Source organism: Globicephala melas, chromosome 10, assembly GCF_963455315.2.
Source record: "Globicephala melas chromosome 10, mGloMel1.2, whole genome shotgun sequence".
Classification (NCBI taxonomy): Eukaryota; Metazoa; Chordata; class Mammalia; order Artiodactyla; family Delphinidae; genus Globicephala; species Globicephala melas.
This window is the reverse complement of record NC_083323.1, coordinates 93,663,361-93,681,102: the sequence shown is the minus strand read 5'-3', so window position 1 is coordinate 93,681,102 and position 17,742 is coordinate 93,663,361. Positions and strand designations below refer to the sequence as shown.

Below are 17,742 nucleotides of genomic sequence, written 5' to 3'. Positions count from 1 at the left end.
TTTTTTGCGGTACACGGGCCTCTCACTGCTGTGGCCTCTCCCGTTGCGGAGCACAGGCTCCGCAGGCTCAGCAGCCATGGCTCACGGGCCCAGCCGCTCCGTGGCATGTGGGATCCTCCCGGACCGGGGCACGAACCCATGTCCCCTGCATCGGCAGGTGGACTCTCAACCACTGCGCCACCAGGGAAGCTCTGTTTTTAGTTTTTTAAGGACCCTCCATACTGTTCTCCACAGTGGCTGCACCAATTTACATTCCCACCAACAGTGTAGGAAGATTCTCTTTTCTCCACACCCTCTCCAGCATTTATTGTTCGTAGATTTTTTTGATGATGGCCATTCTGACCGGTGTGAGGTGATACCTCATCGTAGTTTTGATTTGCATTTCCCTAATAATTAGTGATGTCGAGCATCTTTTCATGTGCTTTTTTTTAGCCTTCTGTATGAGAGACGCCTCACATTAATTATCACATTTTTGCTTACTGCTACAAAACCCAGCAACAGTTCACCAAGAGACACAAGAAGATCGGTGCTCTTTTTTATGAGACACCAGAGGGATGCTGTCCCTGCCAATAGAAAGTATTCTGGGACAGAGTCTGGGAAGACAGCACAGGCAGCAGCATGGTTTTTAATCTCTTAGAACCCCCAGGTAAGAGCAGAGTAACTCAATAGCAAAACGTCAAACCCATGAACAGTGACAAAACTAGGTGACAGGATATTCCCAAGATATAATGGGGCTTTTAGATGTTAGAACAGGGAAAGCCCCACATAGTACAGGAAAGCGTAGAGGGTCAGTCTGAGAGGAATAGCTGAAAGTGGGGGTCCTTTTACTGATTCCAGGAGGGATGAGTACAGGTAGCCTGAAGGGCAGTCTAAAGGATCTAGAGCTTTTCAGCCACTGTGAGCTCTGGAGCTAACCAACCAGCTCCTCCTCCAGAACGACCCTACAGTGAGAAGCTGCCCGGAGTGGAATCAAATTGGACAGGGTGGGAACAACAGAAACTTAGGGGGAAAAGTCCCCATAAGGAAACAGAAGCAGGAAATTTCAGCAGTGGTATATTTGAACATGACATGAATGTAATGGAAGAGAGAGCTTTGTAAAGTTAGAATGACACCATGTTCTAATAGTTCAGGAAAACTAATTTCACAGGGAAACAAGCAATAGAAAAGCAGTGAGTTCAAATCCCATACAAAGTTTTTGTAAGATAAAAGAAAATCAGAAGCACAATAATATTTCTAAAGAAAGCATGCCAAAAAGACATGGCTTTGGAGAAATTCACAACTGTGACCTATGTCCAAATGAGCTGAAAGACATTAAGAAAATGATATAAAACATGGGGGGAAAAAACCAACATAAATCAGAATTAGGAAAACTTAGAAATGAGATGACGGAACTCAGGAAAGAATTTTAAATGAAAAAAACGAAGAGTAAACTAGTAAGAATACAAGATGAACATATACAAAAGGTAATTTTTAAGAGAAATGGAAGGAGAAAAACTGTAACATTTTAAAAGTAAAAAAAAAGATACATTTCAAGAGAAAGGGACAGATATTGAAGAGGGGCAGAGTAATTTCAATATGTGATTAATAGGAGCCTGTGAAGAAGAAAAACTAATAAGCAAGCTTGGGTCTGAACCACTCCCATCTCTGCCTCTGTCCTCACGCGGCTGTCTCCTCTTCTGTGTCTTTCCTCCGTGTTCTCTCATGAGGACCCTTGTCATTAGACTTAAGGCCCCCAAATAATCCAGGATGATCTCATCTCGAGATCCTTAATTACATCTGCAAAGGTGTTTTTTCAAGCAAGGCCACATTCGCAGGTTCTAGGGGTTAGAACACAGACACGTCTTTTGGGGGCCACCTTTCAACCCTCTGTAGTTGCTGAGCTAGCAGGTGCCAGAAATAGGATTTGAATCTCTTCTTATAATAAAGTTGCAAAAGGAACATTTTAATATTTCCAACAAATTAGCAATTCCTGCCAAGAAACTAAAGTAGGCAGCATGCTTTATAAGTAGCAGGACAGTAGGAGGTCAGCCTGTGAGCACCTGGGGACCTTGCCCTGGCGCCCCCTCTGTCAGCCTCTCAGAAGCACGCGTGCACTTCGTGAGTGAACATTCCTGGTCTCCTGAGTGAGGTGCCGCTCGTTCTGTTCACAGGAGGAACCCAGGCCTCTTCGGAGCTCAGAACGCTCGTGTCTCTATTGTAGCGCTCACACCTTGTCTAGTGCAGAACTGAAAGCTCCTTGGAGAGTCAGAAGCCGTAACCCCTGCAGGTGAAAGTGTGCAAGTGTCGTTCCTTTTGGTGCCTCTAGCATCCTGCCCCTGGGCTGTGGCGACCCCCACTAGCCTTCAAACTTGCGAGTTGCTCACTCATTCCTCTCACTCATTCATCCGACTATGTAACAAAGCTAAAGTGTGAAGGGTGATATTGATTCCATGTGTTCCTCTTACCAGCGTTCCCTCCCACGGAGGTCTCCATGCCTTCAGCCAAAGGAGTGGATAATATATAACTTCAGACGGGATGACAGAGCCAAAGAAAAAGACATTTTGTGGCCAGGGAGGGTCCCTCGGTGCCCCTTTGACCCCTGAGCTGGCCGAGTCTCCCCACCTCCCAGCATCTGGGGCCGGGGGTAAAGCGGAAGGTGTGTGTCCCTGCCTCTGCCTGTGTGTCCGCTGCTCTGTTAGGGGGCAAGGGCTTGGTTTGGTTTGGTTTTTAGATTTTCCTGACTCCAATGATCGTCTTAAGCCTGGAAATCCAGGGATTAGTAACCTTCACAGCTCTGATACTGGGGAATATAACTGGTGAGAAAAAAAGACCCCAGCTTTTTAGGTGAATCCATCTCTGAAAGTAGATTCCCATTTCCCCGTGAATCCTCTCGGTAAAGAGGGAACGAGGGAATGAGGAGTGTAGGGTAATGTTGACACACACGTACACGCACACTCACACGCACAATCGTATTGAAACAGAAGTTGCTTCTCCGAGTTTGATGTTTTTCGTTTCACGAGGCCTCCGCAACGCCGTTGAAATGATTTCATCCTGCCTGTGCTCCCAGGCCACCTGCCCTTCCTCCCGTGGAATCAGCATCTGCTCGGACAGCCTCAGGGCCTTCGAAAACACTGGAATCCCTCCCCAAAGAGTCAGGGAAGAAAAGAAGGAAGGAGGGGGGGCGGTGTGTGTGTGGAATTCTCCTTCAAAGAAGACGTTTTCCAGAAAAGCATTGCTTTATTGACACAAGTGTGTTAGGTCGCTTGAACCCCTGTGCAGTCTGCCTTTTGGGCCCTGGACATGTTGCTGAGGTCTGTGGAGTTAGCATGGCGAAAGGTAAATGCTTCTTAGCGTCTCCCCTCCACCTCCAGCCTCCTGGTCTCCTCAGAGGATGCAGTAGTCATAGGGACTCTCCATCCTGAGAAAAGGCAGCCTGCTTTTTAGTTTCCTTGGAATAAAGAGAATCCGGGAGTGGAGGGACCAAGCGCAGCTGAACCACACATGGGAGGGTCCCTGCCCGTCCAGAACGAGAATGAGTTCTGCTCTTGTTACACTTTGCAGAGGAATGTTCTGCAGACTGGCAAGCACAGGAGATGATCCTGTGCGGTTTAAAAGAGCAAAAGGGGACAGAAAGGACGCTCCTTCCCGTTTATATGGACATCCATGGTAGATCGTGTGTGTTCTGTCGATCGTGCAGATCCAACAAGATCTTTAGATTCTCTGTACCCCATCCATTTCTGTGGAGGATTAAAAAACCTTCCTGCACCAGCCTTCCACAACCAGTTTCCATTTGCTTGCTAAATCTATTTGAGGAACATTTCAACTCTCTTCATATCTATTTTTCCTACATACTTATTTCTTCTTAAAATTGGGCTTTTTTGTGTGCATAAATATCAGGAAAGTTGAAAATAAAAACGTATCTCTCTGCCCTGCAGTTTGAGAAATGCTGCCCTTAATTGCCTCCTTCCTTTAGAAAGTCGTCTTTCAAGGGTCTCTCGCTAGGTCAGCCCAGTTGCCTCACATTCATAAATTAATTTGCAGCGATTAACCTTCACCAGTATGAATGAAAACTTGCAATATGTTAGCAATGAGTTCTAAAATACCTGAAGAGGGGACATTTTGTATTTAAGGTCAGGTGTGTGCCTTTCACAAGGAAATGACACCCAAGTTGGCTTTCGTCATTTCATTGCCCATGCCACCCCTCCCCCCACCAATTTCAGAGTGAGAGGAGGGCAGCCTGCCTGCCTCTCTCTGCTGTTCTCCTCCCCAAAATATCAGAAGAGATGTGTGCGTGTTTCTCTCCTCAAACCTAACTGGGTTTTTGCATTGTATCCCTAGACCATCTCATCAGACCTGCTTGCATGCACGAGGCTAAAATCAGTTCTAACCTGATCCTCTGAGCGTCCATAGATAAAGTTGAGCTAGTTCACCAACTTGGAAATGGCAGGCGAATGTTGCTGTGCGTGCGCCTGTGCATTTCCAAAGAGGGTCGGTAGCCCTCACTGAATTCTCGAAGGGGTGCGTTACCTCCTGAACTTAAGAAGTACTGCTCTCAACTGCCCTGTTCTCCTTTATCAGGACACCATCACCATCATCTCTTCTTTCAATGGAACTTTAGGTAAAATGTTGATATTTTGTTCCTTGTGAATGTTCGCATTTATTTTGATTTTAAAATAATGCATCAAGCTATCATTATTTTTTGTGATTCCTGAGTTTTCTGGCACTACCTTAAACTTTACATGCGAAGTGAGTGCCTCACTTGCCTTACCCTAATCCCAGACCTGAGTGAGCTCTTAACCCAGCCTTCCTTCCTCCGGCCTCTCGTCTGCTTCCCAGCCTGCACGTGGATAATGCCAGCCCCCTCCTTAAAGCCTGTGCTGGGCTCGTAGCTCCTGCTGGACCCTTCACATGGCTCCCAAGAGCCCTTGCTCTAGCTTCTGAGGCTCCAGTGAGCTGCAGAAGGTATTTCAGTCTCCTGAAGACATGTGACAAAATACAACGAATCTGCCCTGCCCAACCCCCCAGAATGCACTGAGCACTTCCCGTGTACCAGGCCTGGCGCAGAATCTTTATTTGGGTTATCTCACTCCATATTTAAATTTGCCCTAGGAGGTAAGTACTATTCTTGGCCCCATTTGGGGAAGCTGAGGTTCAGAGATGTAACAGAACCAGTATTTGAACTCAGGACTGTTTGACTCCAAAACCCAGGTTTCTATCTGAAATATTCCACGTCTCTCTCCACATTGGGCTTTCTGCCCAAAGGCAGAAATGAGGAGAAATGGTCTAACTCACGTTTGTGAGAACGAGCAGGAGGCATTGGGCCAGTTTTGCTGTCAACAGGTTTGCTGATAAAAACCCCTTTGTGGCTGAAACTGAGTGAAAGCCAGAAAAATCCACAAAATGAAGTTTGTAAGGAAACATTTTTTTCCAGGGAACAGAATAGGACCTTGGATCTAAACATGAATGTGTAGTATTCTTGCGCTTGGGGTTTTAGCTGAAAAGACACCGGAATAACCTTCTAACCTCCACTTGGAAACTGAGTGCTGAGATAGAGTAACCTTGAGGACAAAAAATAGGAAATGTTTTGGAACGTCCCCTAGTGACAGAATTTGTGTGCTGAGAGCAGTCTTGAGCAAATAACACATCCAGAGTTAGAGGCAGACCCAGAGGAACGGGAATGCCGGAGCTTGTCAGAATCTACCCAGGACTGCGGTGTGGGCTGGGGGCACTCAGCCTGTGGGGAAGGGTTAGGAGTCAGAAAAGACCCCTGGGAAGTGCTCTGGGAAGCAGCAGCTTAACAGGCTCTGATGATACTTTGTTTTGGAACGTTTATTTATCCTAAGAAACTCTTCCCACTGCACCCCCTTTGCAGAGGTCAGAAAGGGCTCGGCATTCTGGATCTGCAGCTAAACCAGACCTGCAACTCAACCTGCCGCAGTTGAGTTATGATTTATTATTCCTAATTCTTTTGCATTTTTACGGTGCCTTTTATGGTGCATTAAAGTGCAAGGGGCTTTTATATCCTTTATTCCCTTTGACCCAGAGGAAGTTCACTGGACATATACAGATGACCAGGAGCTGGACTTCTGGTCTGAGGCCCACTGTGACCTTGGCAAAGTCCCTCAACCTCTCTGAGCTTCAGTTTCTTCTGCAAATACAGTTGTGCCAACCTTAGCTCCCTCACAGAATAGTTGCTGGGATGCCATGAATGTGGAAGTGTCACCACCAGGGTTCTTGGCCTCCTTAATCAATAGAAATTGATGAGAGACCAGACAAGAAATTCAGGCAGGGCTTTACTGGGGCCCCTGCCGCAGCAGTGGGGAGTGAGAACAAGGAACATTTTCCCTTGCTCGCTCCCTGACTGGGGGCTAAACTGGCTCCTTATATGGGGTGAGGGTAGGGGTGTGTCCAGGGGGTCGGGCTGGAGGGGTGGCCTAGATCGTTTGCCCACCCCTTTGTGGTGTTGAGTGCAGGGGGGGCGCGCAGTACCCCGCTTTTGCTCCCGACACCTTGCTTTTGCCCCCGGCTCCTCAGAAGTGGCAGTTGGGCTTTCTGGTCTTTTTGCATCTTACTGTCCATAATTTACCCCAACTGCACATGCATGCAGTTATTTTTAGTCCCTTATAGTTTCTTTGTATTTTGTTGCTCCCTGAGACGCTTCTCCAGGTGCAAGCGCTGCAGCAGTGGGTCCCAGGTCCCAACCTGTCTGAGAAGCATCTGGTAATGGCAGTGAACTGCACAGATCAGAAGTGTCCCACCTGGTGAGAATGTTGGTAGGAGAGGGTGGCAGTGACAGGCTGCAGAGCTCGCCCAAGGTGGGGTACTAGCATTGGGGTTCTTTGGCCAAACCGTCTGGCATTACCAGGGGACCGTCGTGTGCCAAGCATGACGTGAGAATCGCTGAAATCGCCTTTAGCTACACACATGCACGTTTTAACTCTTAACACATGTGCCTACCAGTTAGCAGTTTGATGTCCCAGAAGGTAGAAGCAGCAATGAGGGGCACTGCTAATTTGGACACATGTCTGACAAATGAGGAGGAATTGGCTGGCGAAGTAGAAATGATGGAAATTTCAGTGAGAATGAAAACATCATCTTGGAACTGGGTAGGGAATTGAAAGGCATGAGCAGATATGTCTTCTTGACTTGAAGAAGGGAAATGACTTAAATTGAGGGGAAAACTACCTATGGGCCCACGATCTGAAAGGGGCTAGAACCAAGTCTAGAGAATCAGGGTGCTCTTGAAAATGAAATTCGGACGTATCAACCGCACAGGGCATGAGAAGGGAGGAAGACAGCTAAAGAATCGGATGAGGCCGATGAGGGGACCTTCTCTGATGATCTCAATTTTTAAATAGATCCTTTTAAATATGAAAGTAACACAGGCTTAATAGAGAGAACTGGGAAATAAAAAATGAAAAGGGGATAGTAAACATCACCTGTAACTCAGTTGAGTGACAGTTGCTGTTAATATTTTTATGTTGCGTTATAATATTTTTCTATAAGTTGTTTGAGATTATATATGCACACATGCTATTTTGTGATTTTCCATATGAATAGATACTCTTTATAAATATTATGTTATTGGCTGCATAATTTTCTACCAGAGATGTTGTTTACAGTTTATTTAACTGTTTCCTTATTGATGTTCCCAGTTTTTCACTATTAAAAATAACACTGCAATGAACATCTTTGTGCATGAACGATTTCTCTGTATCCTAAATTATTTTCTTAAGATAGATTCTCAGAAGTTAACGTTTACAGGGCTCTTAAACTATCACCAAGTTATTTACTAGAAAGATCATGCCAATTTATCTTACCACTGTTTTCTGTGTGCCCGTCTGATGAGCTCAGATTTTTAAAAAGATGTATATAGTGGATGAAAGAACAAGTTACTGAAAATAAAATTTTTTATAAAACAAAAAATGAAATTTCGTCATTTACAACAGCATGATGTACCTGGAGGGCCTTATGCTAAGTGAAACAAGTCAGACAGAGAAAGACAAACACTGTATGATATCACTTATATGTGGAATCTAAAAAATACAACAAACTAGTGAATATAATAAAAAAGAAGCAGACTCACAGATATAGAGAGCAAACCAGTGGTTGCCAGTGGGGAGAGGGGAGGGGGGAGGAGAAATGTAAGGGTATGGGAAGAAGGGACACAAACTACTATGTGTAAAATAAATAAGCTACAAGGATATATAGTACAGCACAAGGAATATAGCCAATATTTTATAACAACTGTAAGTGGAGTATAATCTTTAAAAATTGTGGATTACTATATACCTATAACGTATATAATATTATACATCAACTGTACCTCAAGAACAAAACAATTTAACATATAAAGGAGAGTATTTTAGATCTAGAATGTTAAAACTAAGTGAGCTAAAAACTATGGGAGATGCTTAAGAAAACTGTGTTTGGAGGGGCAGTAAAAGAATGAGCACGGTATCAGCATGCAGATTGGGTTGGGTGGCAAACAGAAAACAAAACTGGGCAACTTCTCTCTTCCCTCTCTTCCATCAAGCAGGGTGATTGTCAGACTGAAACAGGTAGTACAAACTGACATGAGGGAATTGAAGCCCAAGATGGGTGAATTGATTGTAAAAGTGAATCTAAGTTGTTCTAAATAAATTCAAGGCTCTTGGCCCAGACAGATGACATCCCAGAATAAAGAACTTACAAGGGTGAAAGGCCGCTGGCAGTGATCCCTAAGCATTGTGGGAAATGGAGGAGGCACTGAAAGAAAGAACATGAGCCATTGTTTACCTGACACTCAGAGCAGGAAAAGGAAAAAAGGCAGTATGTACAGACTAAAAACAGCTAACCTGTTATAACTTTCAGATGAAACTCAGGAGAGATCTTCAACCATATATGTTATAAGCACTTAAGACAAAGTTATCCCTTAGGAACCAACCACCTGCCCCTTCTCTTCATCTTCTTCAATAAGGTTGCTCTAACTTTTGTAGTTATTGTATTTCTGGACATCAAGAAAGCATTTTATTTGAATTTCAGATGGTTCCATTTATGGCTGAACTGGAAAGATGTAGTCCAAATATCAGAGTATTTACATGCGTTGATAATTGAACACCTGTACCCAAACGGAGCCAATAACTGGATCAGTCTCCAGCTGAAAGAAGGTGGCTAGTGTGTCACCAGGGTGCTCTCATGTCAGCCCTCACCTAATCAGCGCTTTGTCGGTAACCTGTTGAGGTGACAGATGCTAATCAAAGCCACAGATGACATGAAGCTACAAAGTATAGATGATACTAGAGATGGGTCCAAATCTGGAGGGACTGCTGCAGGCTGGAATGATGATGGAGAATAGCAAGATGAAATCTAATACTGATTAATACACATCCTCACAGTGGGGTTCCAGACAGCAGCCATATATGTGCAGGGTAGGGAGATTATAGAGATGATAATGGCAAATAGCTATTAAGTGCCTTTGCTCTGTGCCAAATACTGTCCTTTGTATTTTATATCGTCATCATTTGTATCATCTTACTCTATCCTAGCTTTATGTCATCTGCCGATTTGACAAGCATGTCATCTGTGCTTCAGTGCCACTTGCTTCACAAGTTGAAAGTTGTCCCCATTCTCCCGTTGAGGCGAGTGAGACACAGAGAGGTTAAGAAACTTGTCTGAGATCACACAGCTGGGAGGTAGAGTTTCCGTGCTGGTGCTCTGTGCCTACATGTTTAACCACTGTGAAAGTTCACACAGCCACTGAAACTTTTTTCTCTCTCCCTCTCTCTCTTTTTTTAAATCCTGAATTTAACTTGATGTCCTGCCAAAACACCAAATAACCTTAGACAGAGAGGCAAGGAGTCAATAAATATGGACTTCGGGCTAGACCAACTGGGTTCACACGTTGGCTCTTCCACTGGGTATGTGACTTTGGCCGTGTCACTTAACTTCTCAGTGCTCCAGTTTTCTCCTCTGTAAATAAGGATAGTGAATGTTTCTATAGTACAGGATGGCTGTGGGGATTAAATGAGTTGCCTACAGAAGGCATTTAGAATAGTGCCTTTCACACAGTAAATGCTGGTAAGTGTTTGCGGTTACAGACATCCCTGGGTATCCGCATGGGGGGGATTGGTTCCAGGACCCCCTCAGATACCAAAATCCACAGATGCTCAAGTCCCTTATATGAACTCGTGTAGTATTTGCATATACCCTACCTACGCACATCCTCCCATATACTTTAAATCATCTCTAGATTACTTATAATACCTAACACACTGCAAATGCTATGTAATTTGTTGTGACTACGATGTAAACGCTATGTAAATAGCTGCTAGCACACAGCAAATTCAAGTTTTGCTTCTGGGAACTTTCTGGATTTTTTTTTCTGAGTATTTTTGATCTGCAGTTGGTTGGATGTGGAACCTCGATACGGAGGGCAACTGGAGAATCCATGTGGTGGGGTGTTAAGAGTTGGGGCCTGGTTTTCAATCCCAGCACCACCATTTCCATTTACCGTGTGTGGCAGTTTTCTCCTCTACAAAACGAGAAGGAATAACCGTTGTAGTGAAGACTCATGTAAATGCTCAGTAATTGTTAGCTATTATGATGAACAGAAACATTGTCCAGAGATAGAAAGGTTCTAGCCCTGCTTCAGGTACTACTTTTAGCAACAGGAGGCAAATGGCATCTCCAGAGGAGGCAGGCAGGCCTGTAAGGCTCTAAAAAAGGCAGTACAGAACTTCTGTTTGGACCAATGAAGGATGTTTAATCTTAAGGCAAGATGACTAAGCAAGGAAGTGATAACCTTCCTCACTATGTCAAGGGTTACGGAACTGTTCGGTGTCATCGAATCTAGTTATGAGACACCGTGGGAGGTTGGAAAGAGTCAGGGAACCTGGGGGAACTTGATCCTGATTCAATCTCTTAACTTTTCCCAGCTTCAGTTGCCTAATGAATAAGAGGCAGTGGGAGTTGTCTTCTACGATTCTGTCCTCTAAGCCACAGAATCTGCAGCCAGTTCCTGTGTACACAGAACATTTAGGATAAAGGGTGTTTTTGATGAATGTTTACTATAGCAAAAGAGCTTGAATTGAGTATTACGCAAACCAGCAACATCCTCTAATGACTCTGAGCCCCTGTTTCCTCATCTGTTAAATTGAAATGAGACTACCGTGGGTTTCACAGGGCTTTTTGGAGAATTACCTGAGGTCATACACGTGAAAACACCTTCTTAAAATGTTGTTTATTATTGCCGTTACCGGGTTATAAGTTTTCCAAGAATTAGAATATAAAAAAATACTCGTAAGCACCAAACTCTATTTAAAGTAACTTAATCTGTTTTCCGTGATTCAGAGGAGGCTTCAGGAAGTTACAAAATCTCAGGGTCATTGTCGTGAGCACGGAGTAGCTCTGTAGAAAAAGGGTCCCAGCTGCTTGTAAATGGGAGCGTCTTGACCGTATTAAACCCAGAAGGGAAGAGAGATCACATACTCTAAGCCCCTCGTTTTACAGGTGAAGCCACTGAACCAAAGAGAAACTGAGTGGCCGGCCCAGCATCACATGTTAATTAATGGCGGATCTGGGAATAAAATCCAGGTTCCTATCTCTCAGCATGCTTTCCGTCGTTAGTTTAAACATAACTCAAAAAGTCTGAATCGAGGCTAAGAGTGTACTGATGAATGTGGCTGCTTCTTTGAACATGGAATTGGAGAGCTATCACAAGGAAGTTTAAGGGTCTGGGTATGTCATTGAAGGGTACGGCCCCATGAACTTGACTTGACCCACTTGGGAAAAAAAGTGCGGTGGAACTCTTAGTAATTTTCTTAATCATAGCAGTTCATTTCTTCTGTGCAAAATCCTTCTCAACTATGCTCTGAAATTAATTGGCATTAAAAATGCAGGTCTTGGGGTGGCTTTCACAGGCTTGTTATGTGCACAGGGAATAGCATAATGTAGGTACGGAATAATGGTCTCTCTCTCTTTTCTTTTTACTAGTGATCATTAACATGTATATTCTCCAACTTTGTTGAGCTAACGTTGCAACACGTAACTGTAAAACAAGTTACATGTGATGCGTTCCTCCCTGGTCTTGCTCGTGTTCTGTTACACTAGCAACTGTCTACGCAGGATTGGCGTGTGCACAGCAGGTGCCTGTGAGCAAGTAGCTAGTGACGGTAGAGCCTTATTCCTGGATGCATTAAAAGCAGAGTCTCGCCTACACCTCCCTCTTCTTCCCATGTATAATCTCTTTCTCCAGGGATCTACAGGGTTTTTTTTGCTCTATTTTTAGTCTGTTGATAACTTGAGAAACCTCCCAGGATCAAAGTCTCAGAGGGGCAGGATTCATTTCACTCAGTCTTTTCGGAATCCCCAGTGGATGTTGAAAATCAGTCTGCATTCTGAATCTGGATGGGAAGTACGTGGGTCAGCAGAACGTGGTGGATAAGAGCACAGGCTCGGAAACCCGGTGCCCTGGGTTCGAAACCTCAGCTCCTCTTGTGTTTCTGGTCACTGTAGTCGTGTGCCTTTGGGCAAATCCCTTAAATGCCCTGGGCCTTAGTTTCATCAGCTGAAACCCCCTCTCACGGGTTACTGTGAGCATGCAGTCAGATGAACTGGTATTTATAAAGTGTTCAAAATGGTGCTGGGTGACTATTAAGTGAATTCAATGGTCCTCATTCGACGGGAGTGACTTCTCCATCCAAAGGTGAAACACCCAGGCCTTAGGGCCCTGAGGTTTGAGGAAAGGAGGCTTCTTTTTCCTCAGTTAGAATGGCAGAGCGCATCCTACACCAGGACCTTTCTATTCTATTGAACTGAAAAGGGTACAGCAGTGGGACTTGACTTTGAACACCAAAGTTCATCAAACCTCTTCCGGCTCGGTGCACGGGTCCGCATTCTCTCTGGAAGAGCGGTAATTCTGCATCAGTGTATCGCCTGGCCTCCAGCAGGTAGCCTAGTCTGTCGGGGTCACTTTTGTAAAACTGCTAGGATTGCCATGGTGTTCCCGGGACGGACTGAGACTCGCCAGGTCCCCTTAGCCCACAAGCGTTCAGTAGGTCCCTGGTGAGGGGGTTTCCACGTGATGGTTCCACTTGCTTCGGGGGCTGGGCTGTGGGAGAGATTAATGGGAAGTGAAAAGAGAAACAGTTGTTCTTAACCGGCAGGGCTGTTTGGAGTGTGCGACTCTTCTTGTATTTAGGGAAAAGATTACTCATGCGTATTTTCTTCCATAGAATATAAAGAACCTCAAATTACTACTGGTGTACCCACCCCCTTCTCACCCGCCTCCCTCACTTCAGTGTCTCCTCTGCAGAAACTTCAGCATTTTACTCTCATTTCCCCTCCCGAGCGGGATTCGGTTCTGTATTTGCTTTGGCACTCCCTCTTCCAATAAGCTACCCCCGTCCTTTTTCCTGTTTCTGACCAAGCATCTTCTGCCCTGCGGCCCTCTTGCCCCAAGGCAGTTGCTTAGGCCATGCTTGTCTGGTCCTCACATTCGTCCCCTAAAGCCTGGCTGTGCTCTTGCCTCTTGTGTGAAGGAGAAGAAAGGAAAAGTCCCTAATAACTAACCACTCTGCTGTTCCCGTTCAAAGGCGACACCATTGAGTGTAGGAAGTCAACTCTAAGGGTTTGTGTTGTTGTTTTTTTTAACCAGTTCAAAAGTTGAGGTCTTGCTGAACCATTTTCACACACACCCCACTGTGATCCCAGATATGCATTTTCAAGGTCATTGGGAAGAGCTGGGATACCTCCTATCTCCAAGGACCTTTTTTGTATTAACTTTTTAAAAATGCAGTTTTTTTTTAATGTATTATTTATGTGGTTGCACCAGGTCTTAGTTGTAGCAGGTGGGCTTCTTAGTTGCGACTCACGGGCTCCTTAGTTGTGGCACACGGCCTCCTCAGTTGCGGCATGCATGTGGGATCTAGTTCCCTGACCAGGGACCGAACCCGGACCCCCTGCATTGGGAGCGTGGAGTCCCATCTACTGTACCACCAGGGAAGTCCCTAAAAATGCAATTCTTAAAGGTTACAGTTATTACCAAATACTGCCTATATTCCCCCATGTTGTACAATACATCCTTGAGCCTCTCTTACACCCAGTAATTTGTACCTCCCACCCCCCGACCCCTATATTGCATCCCCGACCAGTGGAAACCACTAGTTTGTTCTCTGTATCTGTGAGTCTGCTTCTTTTTTGTTATATGCACTAGTTTGTTGTATATTTTAGATGCCACATACAAGTGATATCATTCAGTATTTGTCTTTCTCTACCTTATTTCACTTAGCATAAGGCCCTCCAAGTCCATCCATGTCCCAAGGACCTTTTTTTTTTTTTTTAATGTTATTTTATTTTTGGCTGCATTGGGTCTTCGTTGCTACAGGCAGGCTTTCTCTAGTTGTGGCGAGCGGGGGCTACTCTTCGTTGCAGTGCGTGGGCTTCTCATTGCGGTGGCTTCTCTTGTGGAGCATGGGCTCTAGGCACGCAGGCTTCAGTAGTTGTGGCTCGCGGGCTCAGTAGTTGTGGCTCGTGGGCTCTAGAGTGCAGGCTCAGTAGTTGTGGCTCATGGGCTTAGTTGCTCCGCGGCACGTGGGATCTTCCCGGACCAGGGTTCGAACCCGTGTCCCCTGCATTGGCAGGTGGATTCTTAACCACTGCACCACCAGGGAAGCCGAGGACCATTTTTAATAGGCATTGCTTCTCGGCCCAGTCAAGAGTCCAAAACAAAACCTTGAATTCTTTAGTGGCTGTGTTTATCCTAAAGATCATAGAGCAGTAACATACTACACGTTATTATTTTACAATGCCCCTTTCTTCACGTGAAAAAAAAAAATCATAAAACTTAAAAAACAAGGAAAAAACTCTCAATGCCCATCTCTAATTATTTCAGTGCCCAGAGTGCTTTATTGGTGCCCTACACGGTGGACCAGTTTCAAAGAGACTTCCCCAGAGTCCAAGGAAGCCAGCTGCCCTTCTTTAAAACTAGACTTTGCAAATAAGCCAACTGCAAGACAGAGCCAGTTGTCATGCGCAGAGGCCCTGGATCTTCTCAAGGGCATCTGAGCCATTCCATTCCCCAGTCCACCCGGGAGGAAAAGCAGCCCATCCAAATAGACCAGACAGTGCTTTGTCATGCCTGACATAAGGATGAAAGGTGCTTCTTTCCAGGATCAAACTGAAGGACACTTGTCAGAGCACACACTTGGCGTCTCCTTAGCAAGCTGGAGTAACTAAATAGAGAGACTGACGCTCCTCTTAGCAAACACTGATTCTGTTGTATTTGAACTATTAATTCATACGATATTTTAGAGAATAAAGCACTCTTGAGCATCTAGCTTCTTCTAACCCCTCAGTTCTCAGACAGCTTGGTTTCAGGATTTCTTTTGATTCTTTAAAATTATTGAAGACCCCAAAGAGCTTTGCTCATGTGGCTTCTATCTATATTTACCATATTGGAAATTAAAACTGAAAATTTTAAGTATTTGTTATAATATACATAAAAATATTGCTTAACTCACTGAAAAATAAGCCAAGTAAATGTTAACATAAATATATATTTATGAATATATTTTCCAAAACCAAAAAAAATGAGAGTGGCATTCTTTGTTTTACGTTTTTGCAAGTCTCTTTAATGTCTAGCTTCATAGAAAATGGATGGATTCTCATGTCTGCTGTCATATCACATGCTGTGTAGCCTCTAGAAAATTCCACCATATGCTCATGAAGGAATGAGAATGAAAAAGGCAGAGATAACCTCTTAATATTGTTATGAAAAGAGTTTTGACTTCATAGACACCCTGAAAAGGTCTTGGGAACCCTGAAGGGTCCCTGGATCACACTTTGATAACGACTGCTCTAAACCACTTGAATGATATGTCCAAGATTTCCCGCAACTGCAAAATCAAATAAAAACAGATTCACAGTCAGGCTTCCAGACAGAGACCCAGCCCGAGCCATCCTCTCAGCTCCCTTTCACCCACTCCTGTCCGACTCAGACTTCAAGTACCACCCCTACCAGGAAGTTCTGACATCAGCAAGTACAGTAAACAGGCGAGAGACCTTTTATCCTTACCTTGCCCTCTCATTCCCAGAGGCTCTAGCCTGATAGCTTCCCAGAGGCGAGTGCGTTGCTCTTCCTGGAAGAAGTTTCAGGGAACACTTCATTATTTGGCATCTCTGGAAGGTCAGGCCCCGCTCTGGAACATTCTCACTTTGAAAGGACGCTGGGCTACAATCAGATCAGCTCTGATTCTTTCTTTTTTTTTAACATCTCTATTGCAGTATAATTGCTTTACAGTGGTGTGTTAGTTTCTGCTTTATAACAAAGCGAATCAGTTATACATATACACATGTTCCCATATCTCTTCCCTCTTGCGTCTCCCTCCCTCCCACCCCAGCACTGATTCTGAAGTCACCTCCAAAGCACACTGACACTTGTCATGACTCTGAGCCCCCTCAGGTGCCTCAGGCCCACTCCACAGCTGCACCTTCAGGGCAGACCAGGAATCCGGACACCCCTGGAGCTGGAGCCGGCCAAGGAAGGACAGGGCTATGAGACCTACGGTTCCTTAAAGACATAAAAAGGGATTCCCCCCCCCCCATTTTGCCTCTAAATAAAAAGTTCATTTGATATCGCACTTTGCCACTCATGAAGCTTGAGTTTTACGTGGGATTCAGAGCGGAACCTAAGGGCTCTTCGGATACGGAGACTCAATTTCATTAACCATTCGGAAATCTTTGCCCTTTATTTCAACTGTCTAACTGACAAGACCTTTTTTCTCTCTCTCTCTCTTTTCTTTCTGCCTTGCTGTCTCTCCAACAGGCTTGCAGCCAATGTACTGGAGCAGAGATGACGTAGCCCAGTGGCTCAAGTGGGCTGAAAATGAGTTTTCTCTAAGGCCGATTGACAGCAGCACGTTTGAGATGAATGGCAAAGCTCTCCTGCTCCTGACCAAAGAGGACTTTCGCTACCGGTCTCCTCATTCAGGTGAGGGTCTGGACTCCGGACACGGGCTCAGCCTGGAATGTCTGGTAGCCAGAGTTGGCCTTTGTCACCACTTAGCCTCCCAAGAGATCTCCACATCGTCACCGCGAACGCAAGGACAGTGACCCAGCTTAGTAGAGGACAGATCCTGCTGACGTAGGCCAGTTTGAGGGGAGAAGAGGAAGAATTTCCAGGACCGGGGGAAACTTTTAAGGTTAGGAGAAGTAACCCAGTTCGGACCTATAGACCCTGGTACTTAAGGGATCTCATTGCACCACCAAATAAGGAAGAAAATGCATTCTGACCCTCTCTCTCTGCCTTGCTTCTGATTCTGAAGTCTTTTACAAGAGATGCTTGAGCGTGAGTGTAGATTGCAAACTGCTCTGTTAAAAACAAAGACAGGAAGATTTCGCTAGCGGTCCAGTGGTTAAGACTCCGCACTCCCAGTGCAGGGGACGTGGGTTTGATCCCTGGTCAGGGAACCAAGATCCCACATGCCGCGTGGTGCAGGCAAAGAAAACAAAAACAAATAACAAAAGACAGCAGAGGCAGGGGAATGAGCACTGCTGAGGCAGGAGGAGTAGAAAAGGAAAGAAGAATCGAGGGAACGAGAGAGAAGGGCTGGGAAAGGTGGAGATCCTAGTAGCCCAGGCAAGTTTAGAAACAAATGCCCGGGGCTTCAAGTGATTTCCTTTAGAAGTACTGAATTCTTTGAAGTAATGCATCTTGTAGCTTGTAGAACCCCTGAAAAATACAAGCAACGCATCTAACGAGAAAGATTTGTCAAAATAAGGGCT

At 45.0% G+C, this 17,742-nt stretch overlaps 1 protein-coding gene across 2 annotated transcripts in view; it reads left to right on the top strand.

Annotated features, from left to right (window-relative positions):
• The window catches only part of ETV6 (ETS variant transcription factor 6), a 241,270-nt gene that overhangs the window by 172,861 nt on the left and 50,667 nt on the right, over positions 1-17,742 (top strand). For both annotated transcript variants that reach the window (XM_030841372.2, XM_030841371.2), the window contains exon 3: positions 16,784-16,948. In XM_030841372.2, coding sequence (XP_030697232.1) covers positions 16,784-16,948 — 165 coding nt within the window. The remainder of the gene's footprint in view (positions 1-16,783; positions 16,949-17,742) is intronic.